The sequence below is a fragment of the Nicotiana sylvestris genome, chromosome 4, assembly GCF_000393655.2.
Source record: "Nicotiana sylvestris chromosome 4, ASM39365v2, whole genome shotgun sequence".
In the NCBI taxonomy this organism is placed as follows: Eukaryota; Viridiplantae; Streptophyta; class Magnoliopsida; order Solanales; family Solanaceae; genus Nicotiana; species Nicotiana sylvestris.
In genome coordinates this window covers 112,591,435-112,611,352 of record NC_091060.1, presented here as the reverse complement: position 1 = coordinate 112,611,352, position 19,918 = coordinate 112,591,435, and the positions used below count along the sequence as shown (strand labels likewise).

Here is a 19,918-nt window from a genome sequence, read left to right as displayed (position 1 = left end):
GGAAACTAAAAAGGGACTGAATGACAAAAATGTATCTCCTTGGGTTTGCCCTATTTGCTTGCCTATAAAGGCATCTCTTCCTTGTCATTCAAGGCAGAATTAGAAGATCTAAGAGCTGAAAATCACTGTTGCATTGAAATCATGATTAGAACTTTTGGAGTTTGTTTCTTTTACTGCTGAAAGAATACCTGATCCTATCTAAGGTTCAAAATGGTTTGAACATTGGGTAATGAAAGCCTTGCTTTGAGCTGGGGAATTAGTTCATCTCTTCTGGACTGATTTCGTTGCTATTTTGTTAAATCTAGGTAAATTCCTGTTGCTGCTGCCTACTGATCCTTACCCTTTCTTGCTTTCCCCTTGTTCCCAGGTACTCATTTGACCTCAAATGACATGTTGAAATGGGAATGGGAATGCTGATGATACCATGTTTTATGGAAGTCTATTTCTGATTATTAGGTTCTGTACTCATGTGTGCTTTGTTGATTAACTTGTGGCTATTTACCTCTTCCAAATTTTGGTTTAAGTGTTTGAACAAAGTCATTGCATGTTACTGTATTTTGTTAGTTGATTCGAATGGTTGTAATACTCTATTGAAGCCCCTATTTAGTTTCAATATTGATTAGTAGTAATTCTGATTTTATGATGTATAAGATTGGTTGTTCTTTGAGCATGAAGTGTGCTATGTTACAATACAGGAAAGTCTCTTACTTGATTTAAGTGAAATCAGCTTGTGTTTGTTTTCTTTTCCAGGTTTATAGTTAGGCAGCTCCAAGTCCATTGGTGACTTTAAATTGTTGATTAGTAATAAATGAAGTCTTTCTGAAACTTTAAATTGTTTTCTTCTTGCTGGAAGTTCGATTTGGTAGTTTTCAATGATGAAAGGACCTGCATATGAGCTGTTGATAATCAGGAACTGTAGCTTCATTTCAACATGTATGTTAGCATCCAGAATGTGTTCTGTATTGGCTTGAGGACGTTGGTGTTTGTTCAAACTCTAAAATCTCCATCACAATATATTTTACTTCAAGTCTTAGCTTCAGATCTTGAGATTGGGCTACCATCAATGGCCCAGTTGTGATCGATTTCGACTTCTGCAATTAGACTATCGGTTTGGGCTTCAGGATTGAGCCCAGTTGTCTGGTGCTGGGCAGCCAGTCATTGGTCTACAACTATACCCATGCCTTTCAGCAATTTAGCATCGGCTTTGTCTATTGTTAGCTCATTAGCTATTAAAGTTTAACTCAAACATTGACTTAAAATAAATAGAAACTCCTTTATGCCTTTTAATCAATTACTTACGCTCATTAATTAGTTTATGTGTGCCAAATTAGCCAAACATACATTTTATGGCCCTTGAAAGAGTAGTTCAAACATCCTTTGAAATTAGAATCGAGGTGCACCATTTAGCGAATTTTCCATGGCCCTCACAAAGTTAAAACGCGTAGTTGCTTTAGGGCGCATTACTTAATAATTTTTACTTTCTTAAACTCAGGTGCGCATTTCATGTGACCCAAATTAAATCTTAAAACATTGAATAAGATATGCTCCAGATTGTGGGTGCATTTCATGTGGCGCAATCCAAAGGAATGTTTTAAACGACGTTCAATCTTCTTTAAAAATCAATTAAAAGTTATTAAAAGGTTAAAATTGCACATAGGTTAAAAATGTTCTAAAATTAGATTATTAAGCCAAATATAACAGTTGAGCGATCGTGCTAGAACCACGGAACTCGGGAATGCCTAACACCTTCTCCCAGGTTAACAGAATTCCTTACCCGGATTTCTGGTTCGCGGATTGTTAAAACAAAGTCAATGTTTTCCTCGATTCAGGATTTCAATCGGTGACTTGGGACACCATAAATCTCCCAAGTGGAGACTTTGAATCTGAATCAATAAAATAAATCCCGTTTCGATTGTCCTTTAATTGGAAAAACTCCCTTATGCTATATCCCTTCTCGGGGGTGTAGGTAAAAAGGAGGTGTGACAAGTCTCAATACACATTTTCAGCACACGAGTCAGATTTATCAGTCACTCATCGAATGAGTTCCCCACTATGGAGAAGTCATCCATGAACACCTCCATTATATCCTCTACCATATTAGTGAATATGGCCATCTACACCTTTGGAATGTGGCGGGTGCATTGCATAGCCCAAAGGGCATCCTCATAAAGGCATAAATGCCATACGAGCACGTGAAGGAAGTCTTCTCCCTGTCCTCTGGTGCAATGGAGATCTGATTGTATCCTGAGTACCCATCCAGAAAACAGAAACGCGACCTCCTTGCCAATCTGTCTAACATCTGATCAATGAAGGGAAGTGGGAAGTGGTCTTTCCGGGTGGCTAGATTTAACTTTCTGTAATCCATGCAAATTCTCCAGCCCACGACGGTTCTCGTAGAGATCAGCTCATTGTTATTATTTTTAACTACCGTCATGCCACCCTTTTTAGGTACACACTGAACCGGGCTAACCCAGCTGCTGTCAGATATTGGGAAAATGATTCCCGCATCTAACCATTTTATCACTTCTTTCTTCACTACTTCCTTTATGTTGGGGTTCAACCTTCTTTGGTGTTCCCTGGAAGGTTTGTATCCTTCTTCCAGGAGAATTTTGTGCATACAGTAGGCTGGACTGATCCCCTTTATGTCTTCCATGGTCCACCCAAGGGCAGTCTTACACTCCTTTAGTACCTGCAAGAGTTGTTGTGCCTGCATATCTAATAAATTAGATGAGATAATATCAGGTAATGTGGAGTCAGGTCCAAGGAACTCATACCTGAGATGGTTGGGCTATGGCTTCAATTCCAGCTTTGGTGGTTCTTCGATGGATGACTTGGCTGGAGGAGTTTCTCTATTTTCCAAGTGCAAGGGCTCAAATTCCAAAGGTCTATCTCAGAACCCTCTACCCTCTAATGCCATCACCCATTCTGCCTGTTCTTCTCCATTTACCTCATCTAAATTCATCAGACATGCAGTAAGAGGGTCCTCAATAGTTAGCATCTCATCATCAGTCTCTACGATTACATCCACGACATCAATAAGAGAGCAATTGGCGAATTCACTTGGTCGCCTCATAGATTTTTGCACATTGAATGTTATCTCTTCGTCATTCAATCTCATATTGAGCTCCCCAGTCTCACAATCAATGAGAGCTCTCCCAGTGGCTAAGAACGGCCTCCCAAAATTATGGGAATCTCTTCATCTACTTTGTAGTCTAAGATCACAAAAATCTACAGGGAACACAAATTTCCCTACCTGAATCAACACATCATCCAGGATACCTGAGGGTCGCTTTACAGTCCTGTCAGCCAACGACAACAACATAGAGGTGGGTCTAGCTCTTCCAGTACCCAACCTCTTATAAATCTCCAGGGGCATAAGATTTATGCTGGCCCCTAAATCACACAGTGCCTTAGCAAAAACAAAATTACCAATAGTGCATGGAATTGTAAAGCTCCCTGGGTCAGACAACTTTTCTACAATTGGTCTAGTCACCACTGCACTACAGGTCTAAGTAAGAGTAACTGTGGCAAGTCTTGGAAATCAAATTTTTGGGACATCAAGTCTTTCATCATTTTTGCATACCCAGGCATCTCTTTCAAAGCATCAATCAATGGAATATTTACCAGGATTTGTTTCAGCATCTTCAAGAACTTCTTGTATTCCTCTGAGGAAAAGGTGCAGGCGGTCTCTTCTTCCCAATCATTTGGGATTGATCTTTATCAGCTTCCACCTCAACTACTGGTTCCTGGGTTGTCTCAGCATCTTTCTCGGTCTCAATCTGAATGTTATTTTCTTCCTGGGCAGGCTGGACTGTCGCCTCTGTCAGTTTTGTTGACGCATCCAACTCAATGGGCACTGGTATGAGTGTCTCAGCCTGTCTAGTTTCTCGAGCCCTCTATTGCTTTGCATCCAAATCTCTGCCATTATGTAGACTCACCACTATCAGCTACTCGGGCCTTGATCTTTTGGATTTATCTGGGTGTATGTAGGTAGTGTCCCATGAGGATGATTGTTCAGAGACATTGAAATTTAGCCCATCTGCATTTCAATGTTCTTGATCGCTGAATCATGTGCATCTACTCTCTCACTAATCTTCGCATTAGACCCAATAACTTGTTGCATCATTGCTTCAAGTCTAGCAAACCCTTCTTCTTGCCTTCCACCATGCTGCTGCTGAGGAGGGTGATACCCCTGCTGCTGATTCTGATTATTATATCCATGTGGCCTTGGGTAAGGTGCCATATTATTAGGGGGTCTCATTCCTCCCATGTTCCCATTGTTGAACTGTGGCTGGGCTGGCCTGTAATACTGATTCTGCTGGTCCCAATTTTGACCCCCAGTCTCTGGCCTCCATAATTCGACACATACTTCATGTCTTCAGGATTGTGATGATGATCATGTTTTGTATTCCACTGGTTACCAATTGGCTGACTGATGCACGATGTGCACAAGCCCCCATTGGTAGTATCTACAATATGTACCTGCTGCTTATGCCCTGACTCTTCCACCTTTTTGGTGAGTATGCTCATCTGTGTCAATAAGGTGGCCATATTTTTAGCCATAGAGTTGGATGGATCTAAGGGTACTGAGTGCACCACTAGAGTGATAGGTGCATTACTGGTTATACATCCTGAATTCTGTGCCTTCTTGTCAAGTAGACCCTGGCCTTCTCTCCATGTTTTCCTAAAAAATGCTCTATCAGCTGAAGTATCAACAATGTTCTTCACGCTATCTGACAATCCATGTAAAACCACTGCCCCAATATCAGATCTGGAATTCTATGGTGCGGACATATAACCAGTATCCCCTTGAATCGTTCCCATGTTTCTTGCAGTGTCTCCATTGGTCTCTGTTTAAAACTCAAAATTTCATCAATTTGTTGAGCGGTTTTGTTGGGTGGGTGGAACTTGTTCACGAATTGCTTGACTAACTCCTCCCAAGTTGTTATGGAATTTATGGGGAGTGAGTTTAGCCAGGTCTGGGCAGCTCCTGTCACTGAGAATAGAAACAATAACAACTTGATTGCTTCCGGAGTTACGTTGGGCTGCCTTTGGGTTTTGCAGATTGAAAGGAAATTCTTCAAGTGCTGTTGAGGATCTTCGACTTGTGACCCCGAAAATAGTCCCTTGTTTTGCAACAAGTGCAACATATTATTCGTGATTTGGAATGATTCAGCCTGTATCTGCAGGACTAAAATCGAGGTGGCCAGATTTTCAGTTGTGGGTTGTGCCCAGTCATAGAGAGCTGCCTCTGGCACAAGAGGTGCCACTGGCGCTATTGGTACAACTGGGTTCTCTTCGTGATCTCCCATTTCTGTCTCGAAGTGTTCAGTTGTTTGTTGTTCCGGTTGGCCCAATTCAAGGCCTTGAAAACGTTCTCAGGATATGATAATGTTTCAAATACTTCACCAGTTTTTGATGAGTTTTTAGGCATGCACCTGTGCAACCAAGTCAACAAACGTTAACATTTTAATGTAAAGATTGGGTATAGATAAAATTGACTACACTAAGAATTTTTTTTGTACTGAAGCTCACGCGCGCATCATAAGGATGATTTATGATTATTAGGTGTGGTACCTCGGGGTGATTATTGTTGTTATTCTTGTGTTGGAATGGCTTGATGATTTGAACATATAATTGTTTCCTTACCTGATGTCACCTTGTATTTTACTTATTTTTGGTTGAACTATTGTGTTATCACATGTTTACTCCTTGTTGACATTTATTGATTTTACTTTTTGTTGTTAGTATTATATTGATATTCTGCACAGGCTATATGTCTAATAAGTATCTTGACTTGAACCTTGTCATTACTCTACCGAGGTTAGTCTTGATACTTACTAGGTACCATTTGTGGTGTACTCATACTTCACTTCCACATATTTTTTGCGGATCTAGGTACCTCTGAGCGTGTCGATCGTTTGTGAGTTGATTTCGAGATTACTGTAGAGACTTCAAGGTATACTTGATGTTCTCGTTCGTATGCCTCAGAGTCACATTCTGTTGCTTTCCTTATTACTTTCATTTGCATTCCAAAGCAGTGGTGTATTTTGAGATTTCAAGTGTACTTTCCGTAGAGCTTATGATTATGTACTATCAATTTTGGTATTTATATGACTTATGTATTTCTGGTTTTAGTTATGTCAAATCACTTTTCAGCTTTCATTATTATTTTAGTTATCTTTCTTAACCAGGGGAAAATGATGTAAAAGAAGAATCTATGTTAAATTTCATTAAATTTGGCCAAGATCATGTTTTAGAGCTCAAGTCTAAATAGATCAACTTAATTTCAAGAAGCTCAAGAAGTCCAAGAAGCCCAAGATTGATTTCAAGAAGCCAAGCCTTTCCTTCTTAAAATAGGATTTAGTTTATTCCTTTTAGAATAAGGATTTTCCTTTTAGTAGGATTCTAGTTTCTTTTCCTTATAGAATAGGGATTTTACTTTCCTTGTCTAGTTAGTTTATTTCCTTATTAAAATAGGAATTGTAGTCATCAAAGAAGAGACTTTAGGCCTATATAAAGGGTTCTCTTGCCTTGTAGAATGCAATTCACATTTTTGAGCTTTATCCTAATTTACAATAGAGTGTTTTTCTCAATTTTGTCTTCTTTATCCTTGTTTTTGGTTCCAATCAAGGTGGTGATAGTCTTATCTTGTTTTCAATTGTGTGTGGTGTTTCTTTATCACATTAATTGATTCCAAGTGGTGACTTTAGGAATTGTATAGTTCTTGATCATTCAAGAACATGTTTCTTGATCTAATTTCGTTTTTTTGTTATCATAGGATCATAACTTTCCTTGAACCGGTACATCATCAATATTTACTTGTTTTGAACGAGTAAATAGTTTTTATTATAGTTCAGATTGCCATCTTTCATCTCGTTTTTGAATCATCAGATTCCGAGTCCTAAAGCTTGAGATACGCTATTTCTTGAAACCGGCCCACAAACCACATTTTCGTTTTAAGATCTCGATCCTGGTCGATTGGTTCTTTATTAACTCGAAGAATTACATTATTAAGTTTGGAAATGGCTAGTTTTTTGACAATGACTAAGTTTTTAAAATTTGTAACGGCTAGTTTTTCGAATTATTTAATAAACTTAAATGTTAAAATGGAAATTAGGAAACTAAGTAAAAAATTATAAAATATTAAAACAAAAGACTTGTAATGAAATATTCTAGTAATTACAATAGAGTTATAATTTATTTAATATAATTTCAAGCTATTAAGTAACTAAGTAAGAATGTAAGACAATTCATAAAAAAGATTCAGCACTTAGAGTCTTTTATTTTATTAATAGAAATTTCAAATCTCACATACAAATATAATTCTTTTGAAGAGCACCTAATATACGCAGCCACCCTCTAGGAAGGTTTCTTTTTGAACTAGGCCTCTTAGTAGCCAATTAAAAATTATCATACTATTATTTGTAAGCTTCTATATAGATTCTTTGTAACTTATCTATAATTTCTCTCGGACATTGTTCTGGAATTGTATGTTGATTGATGTTCCATGAGCTCCATGCTGTCATCGCTCCCAGTGCTAAGTATCTCATTGTATTCTTCTTCTTCTTCCCTAGTGGTTAATTTTTCAAAATCAAGATTTCTTCTTTCTAAATTAATCCAGTCTCTGAATAATACGGAAATATCTAGACTATCCTCCGCTAATGAATGTCTATGATATTCGATTTGAAATCTTTCCGCGCTAAAAGCACTCTCTGATGCTACTGATGATGCTTGAATAGTCAGGATATCTCGGGCCATTATTGAAAGTTTTGGAAAAGCCTTGCCACGCTCCCCCCACCATGCTAAAAGTTGTTTGTTGCCTTCTTTGTCTTTAATACTTTCCAATCCTTGATTAAGATAAGAATCAAGTTCATCATCAATAGAGGAATCAAAACCTGTTATATCATCCATATCTTCCCATAGAACTTGTGCTCTAGACTTAGAAGTAGAAGGAGAAGTTTCACCACCTGTTGTTTCCATAGATTTATATTTATCAAACATTGATCTAGCATAACAATATATGTTAGCTTGGCAGTATTCGAGAGATGATTGTTCATTTTCTTTAATTGCTAAATTCTCATAAATTTTATGAACAAGTCCCTTTGCACCTCTTAATTTTAAAGATGGGTTAAGTAGAGTAGAAATCAAATAAACTTGGGGAATAGGAAAAAAATAATTTTGAAATTTTGAAATCATTTCACTAATAGCCGGTGCATAAGTTGGATTTGTTTTATACGTATGTCACGACCCTAAAACCGACCCGGTGGCACCTATCGTGAAACTAGGCTAACCGACACAACTCCCGAATTAACCATTTAATCAATAACAATCATTTTTAAGCCTTTAATTAATCAGATATCTCATAATGTAAGTCTAAATGGACAGTGCGGAATAAAGACACAAGCCCGACATCGGGGTATCACAAGTCACGAGCATCTACTAAGGTCTGAAAATATACTAAAACAATTTAAGGAATACAAGAGGGAAAAGAGCAGGGCTGCGAACGTCGGACAACTTCCTTGCCAACTCCAATGACTCTGCCACTGAGCAATCAACACTCACTACCGGATTCAGAAATACTTGAATCTGCACAGAAGGTGCAGGGAGTAATGTGAGTATGCCAACTTAGTAAGTAATAAAAGTAAATGAAAGCTGAGCAGTAAGAAAACACGTAAGCCACGTCATAACGTTACATCAAATGCAACACCTTTCCAAAACAGTACATAAATCATTTACTTCGTAAATCAAGCTCAGTTTCAGTAAAACCCTTTAAAACAACCTTCAATAGTTTCAAACGAGTGATAAAACAGTGAGTAGAAATGATAGAAAAGCAAATATCCTCTCAGGCAAAACATGTACCATAAATCGCCCCTCGGGCATAATATCAACAGAACCAGCTCTTTGGGCTACCTCACAATCACTTGTAATCAGCCCCTCGGGCATAACATGAATCAAGAACCGCCCCTCGGGCAAAACATGGATCAAGAACAGCCCCTTGGGCTACAATATGAAACAGCAACAGCCCATCGGACTACATCATATCACTCACACTGGGTACCCGCTCTCACTAGGGGTGTACAGACTCCGGGAGGGGCCCCTTACGGCCCAAGAACAATAACAAGCCATCTCATGGCATAATCAAACAGGCTCTCAGCCACATATCAAGCCACCTCGTGACGTATCAAATTAGGCCATCGATCTCATAATCATAAATCAGTACCACACTGTTGTGGCACACAGCTCGATCCCATAATATCCTCACAACAGGCCCTCAGCCTCACTCAGTCCGAAATCTCTCATGCCACTCAGGAAATAGTAAAAATATGAAGTCTGTACTCAGTCAAAACAGTGAGGAATAGTAGTAAAAATCCCCTAAGATCCAAAATAGTTGGTACGAGGCCCAAATATGGCATTCAGATAATTTCCAAAACACAATGATATCAAAAAGTTTTCAATCAAATACACGACTTAACAATCATACGGGACGGACCAAGTCATAATCCCCAATGGTGCACGACCCCACGCTCGTCACCTAGCGTGTGGGTCACCTCAAAGTAGCACAACAATGTGAAATCTGGGGCTTCATACACTCAGGACATTATTTACAATCATTACTTACCTCAAATCTGTCCAAACTCTAGCCCGCGATGCCTTTGCTTCTCGAACCGACCTCCAAATTCTCCAAATCTAACCAAAATCAGTATATTATTATCAATATACGCTAAAAGATCAAAGCCCAAGCGAAAATAATCGAATTAACTCAAAAATCCCGAAATTGGCTCAAATTCGGTCCCTGGGCCCATGTCTCGGAATCCGATAAAAATTACAAAACTGGAATACTCATTCGCTCATGAGTCTACCCATATCAAATTCACCAAAATCTGACATCAAATGGCCATCCAAATCCCCAAAATCAACTCTCCAAGCCTTCCTCCATTTTTCCCAATTTTCACCCCAAATTCCCAAATTAAATGATAAGAATCAAGACATAATCATGAGATTTAACCAAATTTAAGTGATGAACACTTACCCCAATCAATCCTCTGAAAATACCTTCAAAAATTGCCTCAATCCGAGCTCCATAGCTCCAAAAATGCAAAAATGGCCGAAATCCTCGAAATAGAGTTCTTTATAATCTGCCCAGGCATTTACCCTATGTTATCGCAGGCAAACTAATGCGATAGCGAAGCACAAAATTTTCCAGCCCTTCTTTTACCTTATGCGATCGCGGCCATTCCCCTTCGATCGCGTATAACAAATTTTTCCAACAGCCTTCTCCAACTCTTCCGGACAGCCTCTCGTATAATGGTCATAACTTTTCAAATTTAAAGCTTTAAACTGAGAATTGTTCTTCCAAATCTATTCTGATTATCCTGAAAACCAAAACTGACGATTTACATAAGTCATAATACAGCACAGGGGGTTAGTCATGCCCGAGAACTAGCGAGCGAAATGCAAAAGCTCAAAACGACCGGTTGGGTCGTTACATTCTCCCCCACTTAAACATACGTTCATCCTCGAACGTGCCCAAAGTTGTTCCAAAACCCATCAAATTGTTGTGTAACCTTACCATGCATATACCCGGGGGTGATCCCACATCACCCTATCTTATATAGGTCTGATAAAATAATGTAACTGAAATTTCGCAATTCAACCTAGCCCATAAACCTTAGAACCACATTTCCACCTCTGAAATCATCTACAATATCAGAATCTCATATTTATACTCTGAATAAGCCCGAACAAGCTGTAACAAACTATTCATGCAGCCTCAGATGTAATTACATGATATATCACATATTCAAACAATCGTAGTGATAACTTTTAATCACAGCAATTGCTCAAAATAACCGAATACCAATAATAAATCTCTTATCAAACAAAGCCTCATTCCAATACTTTCGTATACTGCCAATGATAAATGAAACACGCAGTAAGTCATAACCATTCCTCATATCAACCATTCATGAAGCCACTCCTCCTTTGGCAAGGACCCTAGAAAATTTCTGAGACGAACATCGATATTATCCGTCCAACATGCTGAAACCAAATCCATTTGTATTCAATTTAGAACCCGACGATCTCATTTAATCCAACACAGCTACTTTGGTGACATGACACATCCATACAATCTAAAGCCACAACTCGTGCAATCCGCACACCAATAAGCAACAATCCGAACGTACTCAATTCATGAAAAAATGACTCAAATGAAAGATCTGTACCGCAAGCTCACCAGTACCACCACAAAACAATGTTGAAAACCCATCACACGTCGTAGAAACAGAACACACGAATACAACCCGAAGGGTCATACCTCCACATAACTTTGCTGCAATGCGCGACCCTATCCAAACACTGGTCCACATGAAACACCTCAAGTCACTATGCTCAAAATCGACAACCACACGCAATTTGATGTCTAGAACCAAAGCAAATCATCATAACCACGGAGAAGCAATTGACATAAAATTACTCAAACCCGAATGGAAAAAACCGCTGTGCTATCCGCCGAGCAATACCCAATACTCTTCCCGCTCGAATCCCACTGAGAGACCCCAATAAAACCACACCACATGTGCCTATAACCAACAAATCCTAACGCCTCGCAACACGGAAATGTAACTCCTAGATCACTAATAAACTCAATAACAATCGAATCAATACATCCCTCAACAATACAATTCGGAGTCAACCAAGCCGACTCGATGTAGCTCACACCTCCCTATTGGCCTATCAATGAACCCCTTATCAAGGAGTTCCTGAAGCTGCTCCTTTAACTCCTTTAACTCGGCCGGTGCTATACGATACGGTGCCTGGAACCAAATCAATACCGAAATCAACAATCCTGTCCGGCGACATGCCCGGTAGTAGGAAACACATCCGAAAAATCCCTCACCACCGGAATTGAATCAATGGTAGGAGTCTCTGCACTAACATCCATCACAAAGGCCAAATAAGAAACACGGCCCTTCCCAGCCATCCGTTGGGTCTTTAAAAATGAAACCACCCTACTGGGAACATACTCCATCGAACCCTGCCACTCAATCCATGGCATTCCCAACATAGCCAACGTTGCCATCCTAGCGCAATAGCCCAGAATAACACGACATAGAGACAACCAGTCCATACCCTATATCACTCTAAAATCTAGCATACTAAGCAACAAAGATCCTCTCTGGTCTCCAAACCTCCAATAGTTACCACACAAGACCGATATATGCGGTCCACAACCACGACCTAACCTATTTATACGGACTCCTAATCTCCAAATCCATACAGCACGCAAATCACCATATCCGATACCAACTCCACCGTCCAAATATACAACACACTCCTTATACCCAATCATTCCATGAGAGGTACTCATATAGTTCTTCTGTGCCCCCAAGCAAACTCGAATATCAGCAGTTGATCCAACAAGAGAGTGTCGCAATACTAATCAAGTATCCTCAATTCAAATAACTTGCCCTTTCTAAAGCGTATACCCTCATCAAGCCACACCAATCAGTGATATCATTTATCTAGTCATCTGAAACTGTCCATGCTACCTAAGAATTTGTGACCTTCTTTTCAAAACTGAACCGTGACCTTACACATGCAAATCTCAAACAACATAGAGCATATACCATACCATCCTAAGATAAACATGAGAACTTCATATCAATTCCGAGCCACAAGCAACTACGTACTCAACTAGCCAAGAACTTTCCAGTGATGCCATCTAGAATAAAATTACTATACATCCCATGCTCCTCACGCTCGTAGAAAATATACATCTCTAACTATGGTAGAAACCATCAAGAACTCTCCGAATTCCATTTGCACAAAACTAAACCGTCAGGACTGAATCCTTCGAACTCAACCAAGCTACGCAGGCTACTAAAACCCAAGAGCACTGCTGCGAAACAACTGTAGAAACTCATTACCTCGTAAGCACCCAAAGAACTAATCATAACCCTTACCATGCCGATCTGACCCACTACCAGACTGTCCTATTTCTCCAAGTTTCTTCTAAATTACCTTCAAATTGATACTTCTCCTTGCTGGAATACTACAATTCCTCAACCCAGACTCACCACACGAGACCCAAGCATAAAATCACACCGTCTAAGGCTCATAAGCCGCTGAATACTCTCTTAAATATTCTCAAAAGCATAACATTCAAAATACCTACCCTGAATAGACTTCCTGTGAATCCAAAGCCATTACCTTTACCTTCCTGATACTGATATATAGAAACCCAAAATTGATATAGAAATGTCACAAGTCTTGACACCCTCCAATGCAAACATCAGTTTCAAGCCAAATATACAACCTAAAAATCTCCAATTATTACACGAAAAATCTTGAACCCATTAGAACCATTCTTGAGAGTCACTCACTCTACTCAAACCGCAATTAGACCGATCAAACGGAACGGACGACCTATGCCCCATAAGCACTCCGACACTGCAGAATATAACCTAACCTTAAAGCAACCAAGCAACTTTCTGTTCTATGCACCGTACATCCTTTACCAATAACAACTCAAGTCATTCAGTGATTCTCATACACCCATAAACATAACATAACCTTTATTGAAATTTACTTTACTCGAGCCATCCTCGGTCTCAACTTCCGTGAGCCATAACTGATTTACCAGTATGCCTCAAACTAGAACCAACATAGCACATAACTGTGCAATCAACTAATCAATAGCAGACTCTGCCATTTGGCTCAAAGTCATAGATCAAAACACACAATAACTCCTAATGCATATATCATATTACTTCCATAATACCATAGTGAGATTAAACTCAATCCTTTATAAGCTCGTGTAACATAGACCATCTAGTACTTCAAATTTTCTGCAAATCTCGCATTCACCCTCGTAACAGTCAAGCCCACTCTCTTAAGAGACCCAAATTCAAATTGCAACACATATATTTCACTGGTAAAAGAGATCTTCCAACAAACAACATAAGCATCACACAAACTTCATAACACTACGCATGAGATAACCCACCTGCTTCGCCTCAAACCAATATCTCTTTATACCTTTCCACCGTCATATCACAATGTGAAATCTACTTCACTTCCCAACTAGGTAATCATGAAAAGATCCTTCAACACACCCACAACTCGGGGCCATACATCCAATCACGATGGAAATCAAGCCCCAAATAGTTCTTTCGCTACAACAAATGCAACACATTTCCAACATAGTACAGAAATCATTTGCTTCATAAATCAAGCTCAATTTCAGTAAAACCCTTTAAAACAACCTTCAATAGTTTCAAACGAGTGATAAAACAGTGAGTAAAAATGATAGAAACGTAAACACCCCCTCGGGCAAAACATTTACCATAAACTGCCCCTTGAGCATAATATCAACAGAACTAGCCCCTAGGGCTACCTCATAATCACTCGTAATCAGCCCTTGGGCATAACATGAATCAAGAACCATCCCTCGGGCATAACATGAATCAAGAACCATCCCTCGGGCAAAACATGGATCAAGAACAACCCCTTGGGCTATAATATGAAACAACAACAGCCCCTCGGGCTACATCATATCACTCACACTGGGTACCCACACTCACTGGGGGTGTACAGACTCCGGGAGGGGCTCCTTATGGCCCAAGAGCAATAACAAGTCATCTCGTGGCATAATCAAATAGGCTCTTGGCCTCATATCAAGCCACCTGCTGGCGTAACAAATTAGGTCATCTACCTCATAATCATAAATCAGTACCACACTGCTGCGGCATGCAGCCCGATCCCATAATATCCTCATAACACAGGCCTTAAGCCTTACTCAGTCCAAAATCTCTCAAGCCACTCGGGCAATAATAAAACATGATGCTCAGACCAAAATATCATTTAAAATATCAAAACTGAGTAAATATAGCTGAGTTATGAAAAATAGTAGAATACAACATGACTGAGTACAAATACTCAGTCAAAACAGTGAGGAATAGTAGTAAAAATCCCCCAAGTATCCAAAATAGTTGGCAGGAGGCCCAAATATGGCATTCAACCCAAAACATGGTAATAATTTCCAAAACACAATGATATCAAACAATTTTCAATCAAATACGCGACTTAACAGTCATAGGGATGGACCAAGTCACAATCCCCAACGGTGCACAACCCCACGATCGTCACCTAGCATGTGCGTCACCTCAAAGTAGCACAACAATGTGAAATCCAGAGTTTCATACCCTTAGGACAACATTTACAATCATTACTTACCTCAAATCGGTCCAAACTCTAGCCCGTGATGCCTTTGCCTCTCGAATCGGCCTCCAAAAGCTCTAAATCTAACTAAAATCAGTATATTATTATCAATATACGCTAAAGGAACAAAGCCCAAGCGAAAATAATCGTATTAACTCAAAAATCTTGAAATTGGCTCAAACCCGGCCCCCAGCCCACGTCTCGGAATCCGATAAAAATCACAAAACTAGAAAACCCATTCGCTCACGAGTCTACCCATATCAAATGGCCATCCAAATCCGCAAAATCAACTCTCTCCAATCCTTCATCCATTTTCCCAATTTTCACCCCCAAATTCCCAAATTAAATGATAAGAATCAAGACATAATCATGAGATTTAACCAAATTTGAGTGATGAACACTTACCCCAATCAATCCTTTGAAAATCCCTTCAAATGTCGCCTTAATCCGAGCTCCATAGCTCCAAAAATGCAAAATTGGCCGTAATCCTCGAAATAGAATATTTTATAATCTGCCCATGCATTTACTCTATGTTATCGCAGACAAACTAATGCGATAGCGAAGCACAAAATTTTCCAGAACTTCTTTTACCCTATGCAATCGCGGCCATTCCCCCGCGATCGCGTAGAACAAATTTTTCCAACAGCCTTCTCCAACTCTTCCGGACAACCTCTCGTATAATGGTCATAACTTTTCAAATTTAAAGCTTCAAACTGAGAATTGTTCTTCCAAATCTATTCCGATTATCCTGAAAACCAAAACTGACGATTTACATAAGTCATAATACAACACACGGGGTTAGTCATGCCTGAGAACTAGCGAGCGAAATGCAAAAGCTCAAAACGACCGGTTGGGTCGTTACATTCTCCCCCACTTAAACATACGTTCGTCCTCGAACATGCCTAAAGTTGTTCCAAAACCCATCAAATTACTGTGTAACCTTACCATGCACATACTCGGGGGTGATCCCATATCACCCTATCTCATATAGGTCTGATAACATAATGTAACTGAAATTTCGCAATTCAACCTAGCCCATAAACCTTAGAACCACATTTCCACTTCTGAAATCATCTACAAGATCAGAATCTCATATCTATACTCTGAATAAGCCTGAACAAGCTATAACAAACTATTCATACAGCCTCAGATGTAATTACATGATATATCACATATTCAAACAGTCGTAGTGATAACTTTTAATCACAGCAGTTGCTCAAAATAACCGAATACCAATAATAAATCTCTTATCAAACAAATCCTCATTCCAATACTTTCGTATACTGCCAATGATAAATGAAACACGCAGTAAGTCATCACCATTCCTTAGATCAACCATTCATGAAGTCACTCCTCCTTTGGCAAGGACCCTAGAAAATTATTCTTCCAAATCTATTCTGATTATCCTGAAAACCAAAATTAACGATTTACATAAGTCATAATGCAACACACGGAGCTAGTCATGCCTGAGAACTAGCGAGCGAAATGCAAAAGCTCAAAACGACCAGTCGGGTCGTTACAACTTACCAAATACAATAAAAATTCCACAAATATACCATAATACTTGTGTAATAGTACGATGATATATACCAGAAAATTATTTTGTAGCATAATAAAAAATTTCTAAAATTATTTTAAGCTCTTTGATCTCATCCCAATCAAAATCAACAATTTGATCAGCGAGGATACCTTTACGCATATTAAATACCTTTTGTATAGGCACCCGATAATCATAAGTAACTTTAAGCATTTCATAAGTAGAATTTCACCTAGAAAAAAAATATTTTGGAACTTTTCTATATGGAAGATTAACACTAACACATTGTCGAGAAAATTCACGAAGTCTACTCGCTTTATTAGTACGAAAAATATAGCCGCAAGCAGGTTGTATTTTACTAGAAGCATCAAAAAATAAATTAATATCATCTTTTACAACCAAGTTAAAAATATGGCATGCACATCTAACATGAAAAATTGCTGGATTAATTGGACAAAGTCTAGTTTTAAGCTAGTTGTTGTGGTTGTGTTAGCAGAAGCATTATCTAAGGTGATAGTTAAAACTTTATCAATGAGTCCATAAAAATAAAGTATTTGTAGAATAGTAATTTCAATATATGCTCCAGTGTATTTTGAATCAACAAATTTATAACCAATAATACGTTTTTCAATGTTCTATTGATGATCAACCCAATGACATGTTACAGTTAAATAATCACAACCATTAGGACTGCGACCTATATCAGATGTGATAGACACTTTACAATCTAACTGAAAAAATACACAACGAATATACTGAAGATATTCGGTTTGAAATTTAAAAACATCATTTCTAACCGTGGTCTTAGGAAAACCTTGAAAAGAAGGATTATAAGTTTCTTGTATATAATGCACAAAAGCAGGGTCAGAAGGAAAAGTAAAAGGTAAACCACAGATAGCCACCATTTTTACTAAGTTCTCACAATCTCTATCTTTGTTATAAGGGCATAAAATAGTACCCGAAGCATGGTCAAGCTGCTGTTGTAAAAAAATTAGAACCCCCGCCAGATCCACTATGAGTGCTAGTGCTGATGCTAGGATCCGGTAGAATTTTGGCTTCTATTTTAGCTTGTATCCATAAAGATTTGTAGTCCCTAATTAAGTGCCTACTTAACCCCCCCACCCCCACCCCCCGTCCCACCACTTTTGGTGTGAGCAAAAGTTTGCTTACATATTTTACATATATGTTCATTGACTTTATCATGTTTAAAATTTTTCCATACAAGTGATGTTTTGGGACGTTCACCCTTATACTAACCCCTTACAGGAGGTACAGGGCGTAAAGCTCCAGACCGAGATTGACTATGAGTTGGAGCTTGTGTTGCGGGACTAGTGGGTATTTCATCTAATTCTTCTTCCTCATTTTCTTCATCCTCGTTTTCCTCGCCCTCAGTAAAAATATCATTGCCAAATTGTCTTTGTAAAGTTTCATGATCTAGTTGTTCTCTGAAATTAATATTATAACATGCGGGGGGTTGGAAAAATGAAGTTTCATCAACATGAGTCATTTCATCTATATGTTTTCTAATTCTAGGAGAAGGGTTAGAATTAGGACTATGATTAGGATTACTACTACTTTCACCTTTACTAGTATATTTTTTACTACTTTTTCTAAATAAGCCAAATACATTTTTAGGTGCCATAATTTAAATACGAAATTAAATTAAAAAAGTTAACACAAAAATTAAACACACAAATGAAATACAAAAATAGAATACGTAAAGTAAACACAAAAATTAAGCACTAAAATGATACGCAAAAGTTATATATTAAAATTAGGAGATGGAACGAGTGCACCGTGACTAAATATTAAAACTTGAAGAAATTGCCCAAAATATTGCTCCAAATACTTGACGAATTAATTTAAAGCTTGAAAGTTGCTCCAAAAATTTACCCAAATACTTGAAACTTATCACTTGATTGTGAGAAAATTGAGAGAATAATATAGATAGAATGTAAGAGATTTGAGAGAGAATGATTGATTTTTGTGGGGAAAAATGAAGAAGGATGGGGGTATTTATAGTTAAAAATAGGGCCAAAGTATAATTTAATAAACTTAGAGGTTATATTAAAAGTTTGGGAGGTCGGAGATATTTTGTTCGGGATGACCGTTTTTGGACGTTGAAAACGGCTATTTTTTCAATTGAAGTTGTTGCCCAACGACTATAATTAAAAAAAATTAAAAAGGATGCGGGACGAGATAAACGGGACGACTTGGCCATCCCGTCCTATCCCGTGTCCCATTTAACATAGGCCCATCCCGTTTAGAATTAATTGGGATGGGACGGTACGGGACGCGGGACGGGACCGGGACGGGTCAATATTAGTGATCATTGGATAGTGGTGGCTAGTAGTGGATTACTCTTACAATTTTCAGGTAGTGCACTCATCTTGATCTATTCCTAAGGTATTAGCCTCTTCAAGGATAACATGCTCTAATACCACTTGATGTTTTATACTTCAATACCACACAAGAGGGGGTGATTTGTGTGGTGCTTGATTTTGCGTGCACTGGATTATCGAAGGACCTGGTTCTTCTATGCGTTCTTTACACTACAGTTGCGGAATAAATAATGCAAAAAGTAAAAAACACAAGGATTTTTACGTGAAAAACACCCGGCTCAAAAGGTGAAAAAATGACGACCTACTACCCAGTAGGAATTTCCCCAAACACTTCACTACAACTCTAAGCCAACAACAAAGTTTATAAACTCTTGCAAACCTAAGGATTACCTTTAACCCTTGTAGCAACCAGCCACAGGCTGTCACGACTGCTTCAAGTTAACTCTAACTTGAACAATACAACTAGAGTTTACAATCTCTTGCAAACCTATGGATTAACTCCAACCCTTATAGCAACATGCCACAGACTGTTGCGATTACTTCAAGTTAACTCTAACTTGAAAGATACAACTCAGGTACCTAGTACAATTTGCTTCTTAGAAAGCTAAAAGGTACAACTCAAAATGCCTACTACACTTTGAACAAGAAATAAAGAAGACACGTAAAACTCTTTATGGAGCTGGTTCTTCAATCTAGTTCGTGTAGCTTCAAGATCGCACTCTTAAATCTCACATGAATTGCTTACAAAATGCCTTGCTATTTTGCTCTCAATTCGTGCTTAACTTCAGTGTATGTGCATCGCCTGTAAAAGAGA

At 38.6% G+C, this 19,918-nt stretch overlaps 1 protein-coding gene and 1 non-coding gene across 2 annotated transcripts; one reads left to right on the top strand and one right to left on the bottom strand.

The window, feature by feature from the left end:
* Positions 1-3,196: 3,196 nt before the first annotated feature.
* On the bottom strand, positions 3,197-4,243 carry LOC138890013 (uncharacterized). The gene is made up of 3 exons (XM_070173364.1): positions 4,082-4,243; positions 3,653-3,896; positions 3,197-3,495 (listed from the first exon to the last, which is right to left on the bottom strand). The coding sequence occupies exons 1-3, from the start codon at positions 4,241-4,243 to the stop codon at positions 3,197-3,199; spliced, it is 705 nt and encodes a 234-aa protein (XP_070029465.1).
* Positions 4,244-4,776: 533 nt separating this feature from the next.
* On the top strand, positions 4,777-4,882 carry LOC138890961 (small nucleolar RNA R71). Its single transcript, XR_011407323.1, has one exon. It is a non-coding gene; the product is annotated as a small nucleolar RNA R71 (small nucleolar RNA).
* The last annotated feature ends 15,036 nt before the right edge of the window (positions 4,883-19,918 follow it).

What these genes read in the sequence shown, in the direction of transcription:
- LOC138890013 (XM_070173364.1), bottom strand. Translation starts at nt 4,243, where the DNA reads ATGGCACCTTACCCAAGGCCACATGGATATAATAATCAGAATCAGCAG. An exon ending in ATGCGAAGATTAGTGAGAGA is followed by an intron (nt 3,897 to 4,081) that starts GTAGATGCACAT and finishes GCAAAGCAATAG; the next exon opens with AGGGCTCGAGAAACTAGACA. An exon ending in TCCTCAGAGGAATACAAGAA is followed by an intron (nt 3,496 to 3,652) that starts GTTCTTGAAGAT and finishes CCTGTAGTGCAG; the next exon opens with TGGTGACTAGACCAATTGTA.